Source organism: Chiloscyllium punctatum, chromosome 2, assembly GCF_047496795.1.
Source record: "Chiloscyllium punctatum isolate Juve2018m chromosome 2, sChiPun1.3, whole genome shotgun sequence".
Lineage (NCBI taxonomy): Eukaryota > Metazoa > Chordata > Chondrichthyes > Orectolobiformes > Hemiscylliidae > Chiloscyllium > Chiloscyllium punctatum.
In genome coordinates, this window is record NC_092740.1 from 62621682 (window position 1) to 62637542 (window position 15861).

Sequence of the window (15861 nt, forward strand, 5' to 3'; positions counted from 1 at the left end):
GAACTATCTCAGTAAATCTTGTGAATAGTTTTCCCTCTGTCTGTAACACCAACATTACTAATGGTTTTTAGTAAGTACAAAAACCTGGTCTGTGCTTTCTGTCAATCAGGGTCCAAGAGTCAAGTTGGGAATTAGACCATAAGACCATAAAATATAGGAACAGAATTAGAATATTTGGCCCACCGAGTCTGCCCCATCATTTGATCAGGGCTGATGTGTTTCTCAACCCAATTCCCCTGCCTTCTCCCTGTAACCCTTGATTGTTTTACCAATCAAGAATATACCTATCTCTGTCTTGTATACACATGTGGCTTAGCCTCCACAACTCACTGCGGCAATGGCTTCCACAGATTCACCATTCTCTGGCTGATGAAATTCCTCCTCATCTCAGTCATAAAGGGTCATCCCTTCTCTCTAAGGCTGTGCCCTCGGGTTCTAGTCTCTCCTGCTCATGGAAATATCTTCTCCATTTCCACTCTAACCAGGAATCTCAGTATTTTATAAATTTCAATGAGACTTTCCCTCAACCTGCTAAACTCCATTGAGTAAAGACCCACAGTCATCAAATGCTCCTCATATTACAAGCCCTTCATCTCTGGGATCATTCTTGTAAACCTCCTCCGGATCCCTCCAACACCAGCACCTCTTTCCTTAGAAACGGGGCCCCAAACTGTGCAAAATATTCTAAATGCAGTCTGATCAGATCCTTACATATCCTCAGCAGTACATTTCTGCTTTTGTATTATAGCTATCTCAAAATAAATGCTAAGATCGCATTTGCCTTCCTAACTACAAATTGAAACTGTATGTTAACTTTTAAGAAAATCATGAACTGGGACTCTTAAATCCCTTTATGCTTCAGAATTCAGAAGTCTTTCCTCAGTTAGAAAGTAGTTTATGCCTGTCTTCTTTCGACCAAAGTTCACAACCTCACACTTCACCAACGTTTATTGCATCTGCCACTTCTTTGCCCTCTCCTAATCTGTTCTTCTGGCATTTCTTTGCTCCCCATTACTACTTCTCCAGCCTCATTTATCAGCAGTCTAATATCCACTGTTGCCTCTCTCTTCCCTTTATATATCAAAAAATACTCTTGCAATCCTCTTTTATATTATTAGTTAGCTTATCCACATATTTCATCTTCTCCTCACTTATTGCTTTTTTACCTATCTTCTGGTGGTTTTTAAAGGCTTTCAAATGCTCTGGCTTCCTGCTGATCTTCACTACATTATAGTTTATTTTTGCTTTTACAGTGTCCTGACTTCCATTGTCAGCCATGATTGCCTGTTCCTACCCTCAGTCTGTTTCTTCTCCCTCGGGATGAATTTTTGATGTGCATCCTGAATTACACCCAGAAACTCCTGCCATTGCTGCTCCCTGCTAGGTTCCCCTTCCGATCAACTCTGGCCAGCTGCTCCGTCACATCTTTGTAGTTACCTTTACTCAATGCTAATAATGTTACATCCAATTTCAGCTTCTCCCTCTCAAATTGCAGGATGAATTCTTTCATATTGTGATCACTGCCCCCTAGGGGTTCCTTCACCTCTTTCCACATCACTAAATTCAGAATTGCCTGTTCCCTTGTGAGTTGTACCCCAAACTGTGCCAAAACATTTCATAAACATTTCACTAATTCCTTTTCATGAAATTCACTACCAACCTGATTTTCCCAGTCCACCTGCACTTTGAAATCCCCTATGATTATTATAACAGTGTATTTCTTACATGTCTTTCCTATTTCTTGATTTACTTTCTGTCCCACATCATGACTATTGCTAGGAGGTCTGTACACAACTCCTATCAGAGTCTTTTTCAGGTTTATGGTTTCTCAATTCTACCCACAAAGATTCTGTACCTTCTGACCCTATATTCTTGTTATTGATTTAATTCCATTTTTTAGTAACAAGGATACCCTGCGCTCCCTGCCCATACCGTCAGAGGCTGACAGATTCTTTGATAGAACCTTTTAAAAATCATTAATTTTTTTTGACTATTCTGGGAATAGCAGGTTTTGATTTCAAGTTTGTGACCACAGTATGGCATGATAACGTCTGTACCTGACATTACACCTTTACTATACTCCTTAAAACTTCTCTACCTGAACAAGTCTTTGTCATCTGACCTTATAACATTTTATATGGCTTGTCATACTTCATTTTTTAGTGCTCCTGTGAAGCACATTTTGGGATGTTTCATTGAAATAAAGATGCACATAAACTGTATAATATACTGTATAGTCTAATTTTCAAATGAACTAGTCAGTATGTTGCTTGCAACCATTATGTGTGAATAATAACTGTTTGGAAAGACAATAGATCCCTTTTTATTTTTGTGGTTTGTTTACAGACTGATCGCTTTTTACGTACTCGATTTAAAGCAATGGAAAAGGATTCTATGAATTCATCCCACCCTCTCTCGACTCCAGTTAAAACTGCCGAACAAATTGAGGAAATGTTTGATTCAATTTCATATGAAAAGGTACATGTGTAAAGACCATATTTAAAAAATATTTATGTTGCACATAAATGTGGGTTTGCCTACTAATGACAATAGTAGTTCTAATTCTGTGACTGTCCCCCCCATGTACCATGCATGTGTACATGTATAACACCCTATTGTGGTGGGGTATTCAATAGAAATGGAAGCAAAGCTTCTCCAAAGGCAGGAGAAATGATTAAAAGAAAATTCATAATGCTGTCACCAACTTTCAGTTGTCCACGTATTCAGATGAGTGCTTGAATTAACCTCAAATAAGTAACCTCACCTTGCCATGTGTTTCCGATGTGGTCCTCACATCCTTGTTCCAGCTATTTAGAGGGGTAGCCCTACCATTTGACCTGGATTCTTTCCCGTCTGTGTCCAGATATCCAAGGAACTAGTACCTGATAGCAGGATGTCAGAGCTCCACAAGCAGCACAAAGCAGCTTCAACCACTCTCTCGACTCTGAAAAGTAAGCTCTATCAGCCTGTGGTTATGCTGTCTGGTTGTGGGGAATTGGTTCAGTTTCATCTGAAGTCTTGAAGAACTGTATTTTAAATTAGGTAAACAAAAAAAATCCAAATAGTTAAGTAGATTTGGAAAATCTTAAATATGAGGTTTTCTTGTGGCATTAATCTGAGCAGCTAAAAATAAAAACAATCTGTCCTGTTAATCTTTGTCTCTTTCATCTCTGTTCTCCCTGCCTTTCAAAATTTTCCTTTTTAAAGTACTTTATCTTTGAAGCTTTGGCCTGAACAGTGCACCTGAAACTATTAATTAGGTGTTTGTCACCTTTGCACTAACTTTTCCAATAATCGTAACCAAATGCTAACCTCCTGGGTTCATTGCATGGGATTAAACACAAATCACTGCTGTGTGCGCTCAGACAAATAGGATTTTATTCAGACCAATCAGTTCAGTCTGGCAGCTGGCACTCTGTTCAGCAATACAGCAATTTTAAACTTCTTTTTCTGATTTTCAAATTCCTTTGTATCATTGACAGCCTTAATCTTTGTACACTCCTCATCTCAACATCCCATTCAGTTTTGCATCTCACCTTGTAGCCTTTAGCTTAGTTAGTAGCAGTACTTTAGTCTTTGAGAAAGAGGGTTGTGAGGTTAAGCCCAATACCGGGGCTACTTCATTCAATGCACATTTTCTTGCTTGACACTGAAGTGTCGTAATAAGGAGTATTACATTGTCTGATGTATGAAATTGAAACTGAGGCTCTTTCTTTCCATTCAAGTGTAGAAGATCCCAAGTAATATTAAAGAGCAGCTGAGAATCTTCTGATATCCTAGTGAAAGTTTGCACTTGACCATAAAATGCAGGATCCTGATGAAGGGCTTTTGCCCAAAATGTCGATTTTCCTGCTCCTCGGATGCTGCCTGACCTGCTGTGCTTTTCCAGCACCACTCTAATTTAGACTCTGGTTTCCAGCATCTGCAGTCCACACTTTTGGCATAAAACACAGGAGCCATGCAGCCCATTGAGTGCTTTGCCATTCAATGCGATTGTGGCTGTTTGGGACCTGATAATCCTCAATTCTACTTTCTTGTCTTCTCCCCTTACCTCAGTGGGTTGAGGAGTGGCAGGTGGAGTTTAATTTGGATAAGTGAAAGGTATTGCATTTTGATAAAACAAACAAGGGCAGGACTTATACAGTTAATGGCAGCAATCTGGGTAGTATTGTAGAACAGAGAGACCAAGGGGTTCAGGTACATAATTCTTTGAAATTTGCATCACAGGTAGAGAGAGTGGTTAAGAAGGTGTTTAGCACACTTGCCTTCATTGCTCAGACCTTTGAGTATAGGAGTTGGGGCGTCATGTTGAAGATGTACAGGACGTTGGTAAAACCTGTTCCGGAGTACTGTGTGTAGTTCTGGTTGTCCTCTATAGGAAGAACATATTAACCTGGAGAGGCTTCAGAAAAGGTTTACCAGGATGTTACTAGGAATGTAGCACTTGATTCATAAGGAGAAGCTAGATAAGCTGGAACCTTTTTCACTGGAACGTAGGAGTTGAGGGGTGGCCTTATAGAGGTTTATAAAATCATGAGGGGTATAGATAAGGTGAATAGCAAAGGTCTTATCCCTAAGATGGGGAGCTCAAAACTAAGGGGCATACTTTTAAGTTAAGAGAAAAAAAATTTAAAAAGGGCATGAAGAAAAACATTTTTTGCACAGAGTGATTAGTATGTGGAATAAACTGCAAGATGAAGTGGTGGATGCAGGTACAGTTACAACATTTAAAAGACATTTGGATAAATACATGAATAGGAAAGGTTCGGAGGGATATGGACCAAATGCACTAGTTTAGTTTCGGAACCTGGTCAGCATGGACTGGTTGGACCAAAGGCTCTGTTTTCAAGCTGTATGACTTTATGACTCTGGATTCCTTTACTCATAAATAAAGCCTACCTTAGCCTTGGATATAATTAAGAACCCAGTTTTGACAACCCTATACTATAAAGGATTCCACAAATTCATTGCTCTCTGAGAGAAAAAAATCCTCCTTGAATTGGCCAAAAATAAGTAACCTCACCTTGATGTGTGACCCCTTAATCTGAGATTATACCCTCTGGTCTTAGATTCTCCCACAAGGGAAAAGACCTCTCTGCATTTGCCCAGTCAAGTCCGCATGTTTCAATGAGGTCACCTCTCATTCTTTTAACTCCAGTGCATACAAGGGCACAAAGTACTCAACCTCTCCTCGTAAGACAGTTGCTCCATATGTGGGATCAACCTGCTGAACCTTCTCTAGACTTCCTCCAATGTCAGTATCCCTTTCCATAAATAAAGGGACCAAAACTGTTCACAGTACTCCAGCTGTGGTCTGACTAGCGCTTTGTATAGATTCAGTCAAACTTCCCAAAAGACAACTTAGTCATTCATCTACAATTTGGACTTTAATGAAGATTCCCACATTTGAACTTTCTTGGCTTGAAGTATTTATTGCTAGACCTGTCTCTAAAGTTAAAGTAATCCTTAAAATGCACTACTTGAAATACATTGACACCTAAACAACATGTATGATTAGTCTAACATCAATTGTGAATCCTGTTGCACTTGTTACTGGCTTAATGTGTTACTGTTGTGACTACATTCAACTGAGGTCAACCCTTGGAATGCACCATCACGTGTGAGTTTGTTTAAATGAGATGTTGGCCTGAATGCCTCTCAGGCTAACTGGGATAACTGGTCAAAAAGCCAAATAAATGTTTATTGATTGCTCACACACATGGTCTCGGACAATGACGTTTTAACAATGTAGATCCTTCATATTTGCATACAGCCAAAAAAATTATGTATTGGCATCAATTGTTAAATTGTAATTTGATATATTTATAAATTATCACATCTCTCCAATTAATTTGGTACAGAATTGCTTGTTTGAGTAAACCTTTTCAAACCATGTGAAGTGTCTTTGGGCTTAGATTACAACCTTAGATTACACAGTTTGAAGTCACTGCCATCTACTTGGGTAGAGCTTTAAAGATTTGTTCTAGTTGATAGTAATAACCGTTGAAGTGTTAGCTTTGCTTTTCACCATTAATGAGTGCAAAAGCTCTATTCTGTTTAAGGTTCTGTATAGTGACCGACCTTTTAATTCTCCAGAACTGTTGCAGTGCTGGTAAGTGAGAAAGGTGAAATCCCCGTCTGATGGAATTGAAAGGTCAGCAGGATGCCTGCCTGCTTTAGTGAGGAAATATGATCTCTTGTTTCTTTCTTTCTCCTCCCACTGTGGGTATCCTGACAGGTCCAGATCACCTTATTCATAAATACTGGCAATAGGAGAGTTGTAGAAAATAAAATGAAATATATTTTTATTTCCTACTTCTCCCTCCAATTTTCTTTCTACTTGCTAATCATTTTTTTCTGGGTGCAGTCAGTTGCCCTTAAGGTATGTTTCCTGATTCGTCTTGATACACATTTTCTTGGTGACTTTGACATGTCCTTACACATTCACCTTCCAGAATGGGGCATTGAATAGTATTTTTCAATTAATTACATATTGATGTAGGCTTTCAAATCCTACATTTAATGTAGAACTCTATAAACCTTATAATTTAAAAGCAAGTGTGGTTATTGGACAATAATACCCTTTTGTCGCGTATTTCTCCCATAAATGTATAAAGTAGTTGCAATTAATTCTGAGCAACTCTGACATTATTCCTACAGCTCATGGAAATGCTAATTGGCAATTTCTTCACCAACAATATATTAGTTGGGTATTTTTAACATACAAATTGTACTTTCACAGCAACGTATGAAAATACAGCAAATCTAACAATGCCTGCATAGTCTCCCCCCTTGCAATTTTAGCATTTCTCACCCAGTGCATGATATGAAGGCAGACAGAGCCTCTGTTAAATGTCTCATTTTCTAATAATGCATCAAAGTGCTAGGCTAGATTCTGTACTCAGGTTTGTGGAGTGTGACTTCTGTCCAATGTTACAGTGATCATGATGATGAATAACTCACTGAAAACAGATTAATTTTCCAGTTGGTGAATGGACAAATTGCAGGACAAGATTTAATATTTTATTGTAGCTAGAAAACTAAAGTCCAATGCAACTGAAACATGCTTTAAGAAGCTTTATACTTTATGCCACATTTCCGCATTTGTGTAGCAATATAAGATTAAGTCCCCAATTTTTTCTATGCTTTAGAAATCCATGACCAAATGGTAACTTTAGAGAATGCTCATTTCTCCCTGATATACTGGGCCAAATCAAGAGTCTTTCAAATATCATTTCATTCAAATCAGAACATTCCAGAATTAACTTCACTAGCAAGACCCACAATGGCTTAGCCCTATTCCAGAAATATTCAGAAGTATCCATCTGTTCCTTTACTGTCAAAACAAAATTCGCTTTTCCCAACATTCTGCATAGACATTAGCACAATAAAAGTTAATCCTGTTCTTTGCAATAAGAGCTGCTATCTCTCAACAAATAGCACTTCCTTTGTTTGAGTATCTCTCTCTTATTTTCTCTTTCTTACTCTGTACCTCTCTCTCTCACTACAATGCAGCTGCCCCTTTTTCTATGTTAAGATGTAAAATCTCTCACTTGGTGTTGCATTTTCTTGAGGATAGAAGCACTAACCTTTTAGATCATGTGAGCCTGTCTTCAGGTAGACTTTTATTGTTGGACCAGTATCCCTAGTAACCGTCTTTTAAAGGAATAATTTTAAAAACACAAGCAAGGTCTTGTAAAGCCCTGCATTAGTTACGCTAAAGAGGACATTTTAGCTAATGACAACTACTAATGACTACTAAGTCAATACTTTCCAACCTAAATCCATTTTGAGATTTGAAAATGGTCATGACTCCTCAGGCAGAGGGGTGAGGAGGAGAGGACCAGTGAGAATAGAGAGAGGAGGGTTCACAATTGCTGTCTTGAAACTTGTGACCCTAAAATTTCAGCTCATGACCACACTTGGCATCTTGACCTCCACTTTGGGAAGTGCTGCAGTGAGATCTGACTCTGTACATTTGAAAATACAGAAGTAATTTCAAGAAATAGCAAATGCCTTTACCATAGCTTTCATTCATATGTGCAAAGAACAAAATGTGCGAAATGGCTGTAGAAGATAAATGTGACTGTCTCGGTCCACAAAAGGAGGCCAGAATAAACTCAGAAATTATAATCCAGCTAGGAATTCTTTCCCTCTGTTGGTTAGCTCAGTTGGCTGGATAGCTGACTCTTAATGCAGATTGATACCAACAGCTTCGGTTCAGTTCCAGCACTGGCTGAAGTTACCATGAAGGTCTCTCCTTTCCCCTGAGTTGTATAGACCGTCATGTTGAACCACCACCACTTTAACGAGAGGGCAGTCCTATCGTTCTGTAGAGCGATGGCAATTTTTTTGTAATCTTCATTGTAAGGTGAGATGATTAAGGAATTACAGTGTGTATGCCTTACATGTATTTCAAGATGTATTTAATTATATTTGGTAACGATAATGGCGCAGAATATTGACAAGAATTGTACCACATGGATATGAAAATGTTTCGAGGACAGAAAACAAGTTACAGCACTGCAACAACTTATCAAGAATGGCAACTGTGGTGGTTAACAAGAGTCTATTTATTGTGTACATAAGTAACTTGGACTTGGAAACTGAGGGAAACAATATTTCAATTTTGTGATATCACCACATTTGTGATTTTGTGCTGAAAATAGAGTGGAGAACAGCGAGTATTAAGTAATTCATATGAAAGTTAGAATGAGAAAATGAAATAATTATTTAATCATTTAAATTTAAGAAGAAATTAATAATTGTTTTCACTGGTTAGTTGAACAACATTTTTAAGGCACCAATTTAAAAGCATTATCAAATAGATTAGGAGGAGTTTTTTTTATTCTTTCATGAATTGTGAGCATTACTATTTGGACCAGCATTCATTACCTGCCCTAATTGTCCTACACAAGGTGGTTGTAAGCTCCCACATCGGTCTATAGTGTAGGTGTCCCCATAGTGCTGCCAGGGAGCGAGTGCCAGGATTTTTACTCAATATCAGTGAAGGAACAACGATATAATTCCAAGTCAGGATGGTGAATGGTTCAGAGGGGAACTTACAGGTAGTGATGTTCCCATGTATCCATTGCTCTTGCTCTTCAGGATGGTCATGGTCATTGGAAGGTGCTTTTGAATGAATTGTAGTGAGTTCCTGTGGTGTACCTTGCAGATGGTACACACTGCTTTCTGTCAGTACCACTTGATGCCTTTACCATCTATACATTTAAAAATTTCCTTCTTAAACCATTCAATGACTTGGCCACCACAGCCTCCTCATGGAGAATTCTACAGTCTGACCAACCTTTGAGTGAAGAAATATTTCTTCATCTCACTCCTAAATGGTTTACCCTGAATCCTGACACTGTCTCCAGGTTCAAGGTTCCCAGTTTGGAAAAGCCTCTTCCCTGCTTCTTTCTGTCTAGCCCTGATAAAATTTTATGTTGCAATCAGATCTCCTCTCATTCTTCTAAACTTTGATTCGTCTAGGCTTGTTTTCAATAATCACTCCCAATATGACAATCCTGTCATTTCTGGTATTAGCATAGTAAATCTTTTCTGCACTCCTTGTCTGGTAAGTATATTGTTTCTTAGGTAGGGAGACCAGAACTGCACACAATATTCCAGGTGTAGTCTCAACAAGACCCTGTATAACCTCAGTAAGACATCCCTATTTCTGAACTCAAATTATTTTGCAATGAAAACTAATATACCATTTGCCTTTGTAATTGCTTCCTGCACATGTCTGTCTATTTTCATTTGCTACAAGAGTGTGGTGCTGAAAAGCACAGCAGATCAGGCAGCATCTGAGGAGCAGGAGAGTCAACATTTTGGGCACAAGCCCTTCATCAGGAATGGGGCTTTTGCCCGAAACGTCGATTCTCCTGCTCCTCGGAAGCTGTCTGACCTGCTGTGCTTTTCAGCACCACATTCTTGACGCTAATCTCCCGCATCTGCAGTCCTCACTTTTGCCCTGTATATTTTCATTGACTGCTGTTACTGTACATTACATATAGATAGTTGATGGACTGAAGACACTGTACATTATAAAGAGAGAGGGACACTTTTAGAAGAGCAGACCCCTGTAATTGAAAATATTCATACATTCAGCTCAGGAGAGAATGGTGATTATCTAAAAAATCTAAATAATGCAGACTACAAACAAAGAGAAGGCAAAATGGCTAACTTTTATACCAGAATGTCACATTTTGTGATGTCAAATTGCTGTCTTAAAGCTGCAGGCCTCTATGGTCTGGAATATGCACCATAATACAACACCCTGTTTATATCTACTTATATCTACTTATCCTTCTAATGGAAGGCTAATGTTGTGCTCTAAAGTCGTAAGGGTTTTCTTTTTTGGGGAGGGGATGTGCTTCTGTTTCTGAACTTATTTGTGAAGTTAAGGTCCATTCCAGCAGTTGTGTTCCATCAGCTATTGACCCAAATTTCTTTGTTGATGTTGGAGTAGAATGAGAGGGTATGATGAGTTGGGGTGGGATAGAATTAAAGCTTGAATTAGAAGATATTTAAAACAATTGGAAACATTTCATTAAGGTGAAGGCAAACCTCAAGGGACGTGTTTTCAACTTGTGAAGTCAAAAAGTACATGATGTCATTGGGATTTTGCTTAACAGCTTGGCCTCCCAACTTAACTGACTGATAAATCTAGTCTGCAGTTGGGTGAGCAAGTTCCTGCTGCAGGCTAGGAAAAAGGTAAGACTGTAGTTTTGGGCTACTATCATGAATCTGTGTTTCTACGTTGCCATTCACTCTGAGATCTGGGTTAACGCAATTGATGACTGTCTTTACGTAGAGAAGGATCTAAAACTGTGGCTGGCTGATTTGCATTGTGTAAGAAAGTGGCTCTTAAGTCTACAACTCAATTTCAGGAATGATTTTATTATTTTCTTTTCTTGCTGTCAATTGTGACTTTTTTTTAAGAGGAGCAGAAACATATATGTCCTCAAGGTCCCTATAATTGAAAATATTTGTACATTCAGAGCAGGAGGAAATGGTGATTATCGAAAAAAAAATACAAATAATACAGACTAAAAACAATTTGCATTTCAAAAAAGACTTCTGAAATTAACAATCTTCTCTCTTCTCCTTTAGGGGGCTTCCATTCTTTTGATGCTGAAGGACTTTCTTAGTGAAACAGTTTTCCAGCAAGGAATTAAGAGATACTTAAATGAACATAAGTATCGGAATACGAAAAATGAAGACTTGTGGAACAGTATTGCAAAAGTATGTATCATCATGTTAATACTTATTGTAAATCTAGAATCATTATTTTGATCTTCTTAGATACAATAGTAGATATTCACATGAGAGAATAGCCCAGAATTTGCTCCCAAAGTAGTGGTGAATTCAGGGATCCTCCCCATGTTTTAAATTTTACAGCTTATAGGGGATATTAATAAATTACAAATCGATTAATTTACAAATATGGACAATTGATGCTGATGTTACCCTCGCTAAAATATTAGGCTGCCTTAATGTCCTTAATGAGTTTTACGGAATTGCTTCATAAACTCACTGCCAAACATTAGTTTTGTCCCATAACACCTTAAGTATGTTTTAATGAAATGTGTATTTCTACCATATTAATCACACTGTATGGCCCAGAAAATGAAATAATGTAAAATATGGAGTCTCACTCCTGGTAAATTGTTGATGATAAATATTTGACCATTTGTCTGATGGCATTTCTATTCCATCACTAAGAATGTCTACTTCCATCTTCAAAACTACCCCTAATTGGTATGCTGTTGGCTTATCTTCCACTGGAGTCTTTATCTATGCCTTAGTTACCTTTTCACTTAGTTTTTTCAGGCTGGTTCCCCAGCTTCTAGCTCATATGAATTTGAGCTCATCTAAAACAATTCATCTGGTTTCCTAAGTACCATTCACCCATCCCCACTTTGCTTCTTGACCTACACTGCCTCCTGGTCTATTAATGCCTATATTTAAAAATTCTCAATACCACTACCTCGCCATCTATATTACCTCCCGCATCCCTGCAACCCATTTTGTGCCTCCTCTAGTCGAGGTTTCTTATGGATTTCCTATTTTTACTGCTCTATCGTTCCCTTGTACAATGGCTTGCTGGTGTGCCTTCAGCTGAGTAGGCCCAAAGGTCCAGAATTCTCTTCCTACACGTTGGAAATCTATCTACTCCTTCCTTTTTAAGATGGTCCTTGAATCTTATCTCTTCGACTGAGTTTTGGACCGTCTGTTTTCATAACTCTTTTGAAATATTTGATGGCTTGGAGGTGCCAGTGATGGACTGGAGTGGACAAAGTTAAAAATCACACAACATCAAGTGATAGTCCAACAAGTTTATGGGCAGCACAGTGTTAATGGGTGGCATGGTGGTTAGCACTGCTGCCTCATAGCGCCAGAGACCTGGGTTCAATTCCTGCCTCAGGCAACTGTCTGTGTAGAGATTGCACATTCTCCCCGTGCCTGCGTGGGTTTCCTCCGGGTACTCTGGTTTCTTCCCACAGTCCAAAGATGTGCAGGTTAGGTGAATTGACCATGCTAAATTGCCCATAGTGTTAGGTGAAGGGGTAAATGTAGGGGAATGGGTCTGGGTGGATTGCTCTTCGGAGGGTCGGTGTGGACTTGTTGGGCTGAAGGGCCTGTTTCCACACTGTAAGTAATCTAATCAAAGTTTATTTGGAAACACTAGTGCTTTCAAATAAACCTGTTGGACTATCACCTGATGTTGTGAAATATTTGATATTAGTTATGAGATGACATGGGTGGTTTAACAATATTAACAGCATCAAATAAATGTAACTTATTAGATATTTCCAAAATGTTAAAAGTAATGTAGAAAAGGATTTTGTCTTATATCTAATCCTTCTCACTTTCTTAATACGGTATTTCTTTCTTTTTCTTTGTATATTTGATTTGACATATTCATCCTCTTTAATTTACCTTCCTGTTCTTTATTTCTAAAACCATGAATCTTCTTAATTAAGAATAAATGTTGCTGGTCTTGAAGGTTCCAGATCCCCCATTATCATTTTATATTGTACAAATTACAGGAATAAAATCTTTGGGTGGGAAGAGAAAGTCTTATTGTTGAAACACACCTTAAGATGCCCTGATTCAGTAAATTCTGGGCCAATGTTTAAGCTAAATGATTGTAGCTTGGAATTAAACCATGTCTGCATATGACTGCTCATGGTGCTTGCTGCAGAGTTTGGCAAAGTAGAAGGATTTTTTTAACCTCGGAGGTTATAAAGTTGTAGACAGAATTAAAAACTGTCTCTAATGGTTGGTGATGGTGAGAAGATAAGTAAGGTATAATAATCAATCTAATTTACAGCATCAAATATTCCAGTACTTTCTCAATAGTGGTGTGAATTAATTACATTTATATGGTCCCTTACAAGCTTCGGCCATGTCAAAAGTTTTCATGTAAAAGTGATAATATTTTGCAGTTGCTGATTGTTAGAGTGGCCACCAGTGTAGCCACCAATATAAGGCCACACAAACCAATTTGCTGATAATAGAGGATTAAATGGCACTTAGGGCGTGAAGGATATCTTCTTTGCCACACCTTGGATGGCGTATTTGAATCTTCATGGACAGACAGAATCTCTCTTTAGTGTCTCACCTGACAGATGACAAACAGAGCAATCTCTCTGTCCAGTGCACAAAAATGTGGTACTAGGTTAACATACCAATAACTTGCATGATTCTTGATTAACAACAGGTGCAGTGGGATACCGGGACAGGCAGAAAGTGGAGTTGAGGCCAACTCCAGGTCAGCTTTACTCTTATTGAATGGCAAAGCAAGGTAAAGGGGCCAAATGGCCTATGCCTGCTTTAAGTTCAAATGTTCATATGACTCTTAGAGTGAGAGGGTATGACACCCATCTATTTCCGTAATTACACCGGCACCACTCCCCACCTCTTCCTCCGCTACATTGATGACTGCATTGGCGCCACCTCGTGCTCCCGCAAGGAGGTTGAGCAATTCATCAACTTCACCAACACATTCCACCCTGACCTTAAATTTACCTGGACTATCTCTGACACCTCGCTCCCCTTCCTGGACCTCTACATCTCCATTAGTGACGACCGACTTGACACTGACATTTTTTACAAACCCACCGACTCCCATAGCTACCTGGATTACACCTCTTCCCACTCTATCTCTTGCAAAAATGCCATCCCGTATTCCCAATTTCTCCGCCTCCGCCGTATCTGCTCCCAGGAGGACCAGTTCCACCATAGGACACACCAGATGGCCTCCTTCTTTAGAGACCGCAATTTCCCTTCCCACGTGGTTAAAGATGCCCTCCAACGCATCTCGTCCACATCCCGCACCTCCGCCCTCAGACCCCACCCCTCCAACCGTAACAAGGACAGAACGCCCCTGGTGCTCACCTTCCACCCTACAAACCTTCGCATCAACCAAATCATCCGCCGACATTTCCGCCACCTCCAAAAAGACCCCACCACCAGGGTTATATTTCCCTCCCCACCCCTTTCCGCCTTCCGCAAAGACCGTTCCCTCCGTGACTACCTGATCAGGTCCACACCCCCCTACGACCCACCCTCCAATTCTGGCACTTTCCCCTGCCACCGCAGGAACTGTAAAACCTGTTCCCACACCTCCTCCCTCACCTCTATCCAAGGCCCTAAAGGAGCCTTCCACATCCATCAAAGTTTCACCTGCACATCCACTAATATCATTTATTGTATCCGTTGTTCCCGATGTGGTCTCCTCTACATTGGGGAGACTGGGCGCCTCCTAGCAGAGCGCTTTAGGGAACATCTCCGAGACACCCGCACCAATCAACCAAACCGCCCCGTGGCCCAACATTTCAACTCCCCCTCCCACTCTGCCGAGGACATGGAGGTCCTGGGCCTCCTTCACCACCGCTCCCTCACCACCAGACGCCTGGAGGAAGAACGCCTCATCTTCTGCCTCGGAACACTTCAACCCCAGGGCATCAATGTGGACTTCAACAGCTTCCTCATTTCTCCTTCCCCCACCTCATCCTAGTTTCAAACTTCCAGCTCAGCACTGTCTCCTTGACTTGTCCGGACTTGTCCGACCTGCCTATCTTCTTTTCCACCTATCCACTCCACCCTCTCCTCCTTGACCTATCACCTTCATCTCCTCCCCCACTCACCCATTGTACTCTATGCTACTTTCTCCCCACCCCCACCCTCCTCTAGCTTATCTCTCCACGCTTCAGGGTCACTGCCTTTATTCCTGATGAAGGGCTTTTGCCCGAAAAGTCGATTTTATTAGATTAGATTACTTACAGTGTAGAAACAGGCCCTTTGGCCCAACAAGTCCACACCGACCTGCCGAAGCGCACCCACCCATACCCATTCCCCTACGTTTACCCCTGCTTCTAACACTACGGGCAATTTAGCGTGGCCAATTCACCTAACCTGCACATTTTTGGACTGTGGGAGGAAACCGGAGCACCCGGAGGAAACCCACGCAGACACGGGGAGAATGTGCAAACTCCACACAGACAGTCGCCTGAGGCGGGAATTGAACCCGGGTCTCTAGCGCTGTGAGGCAGCAGTGCTAACCACTGTGCCACCATGCCGATTTTGCTGCTCGTTGGATGCTGCCTGAACTGCTGTGCTCTTCCAGCACCACTAATCCAGTATTTGGTTTTCAGCATCTGGAGTCATTGTTTTTACCCATCTATTTTTGACAATCTATCCAATCAAAACTATGAATTCAGTCCAAGGCTTTTGTAGGGTGCCTAAGAATTGTTCTGTTCTTGAATATTCTAATTTCACCCACATTTAGTACTTCAGAAAATAAACACTGTACCAATCATTTGTAAGAGAATTGGAGGAGTGTTATGT

At 40.1% G+C, this 15861-nt stretch overlaps 1 protein-coding gene across 2 annotated transcripts in view; it reads left to right on the top strand.

Annotated features, from left to right (window-relative positions):
* LOC140484709 (leucyl-cystinyl aminopeptidase-like) overlaps nucleotides 1–15861 on the top strand; it is a 122175-nt gene that overhangs the window by 73632 nt on the left and 32682 nt on the right. For both annotated transcript variants that reach the window (XM_072583434.1, XM_072583445.1), the window contains exons 8-9: nucleotides 2347–2478; nucleotides 11119–11250. In XM_072583434.1, the coding sequence (XP_072439535.1) occupies nucleotides 2347–2478; nucleotides 11119–11250 (264 nt within the window). The remainder of the gene's footprint in view (nucleotides 1–2346; nucleotides 2479–11118; nucleotides 11251–15861) is intronic.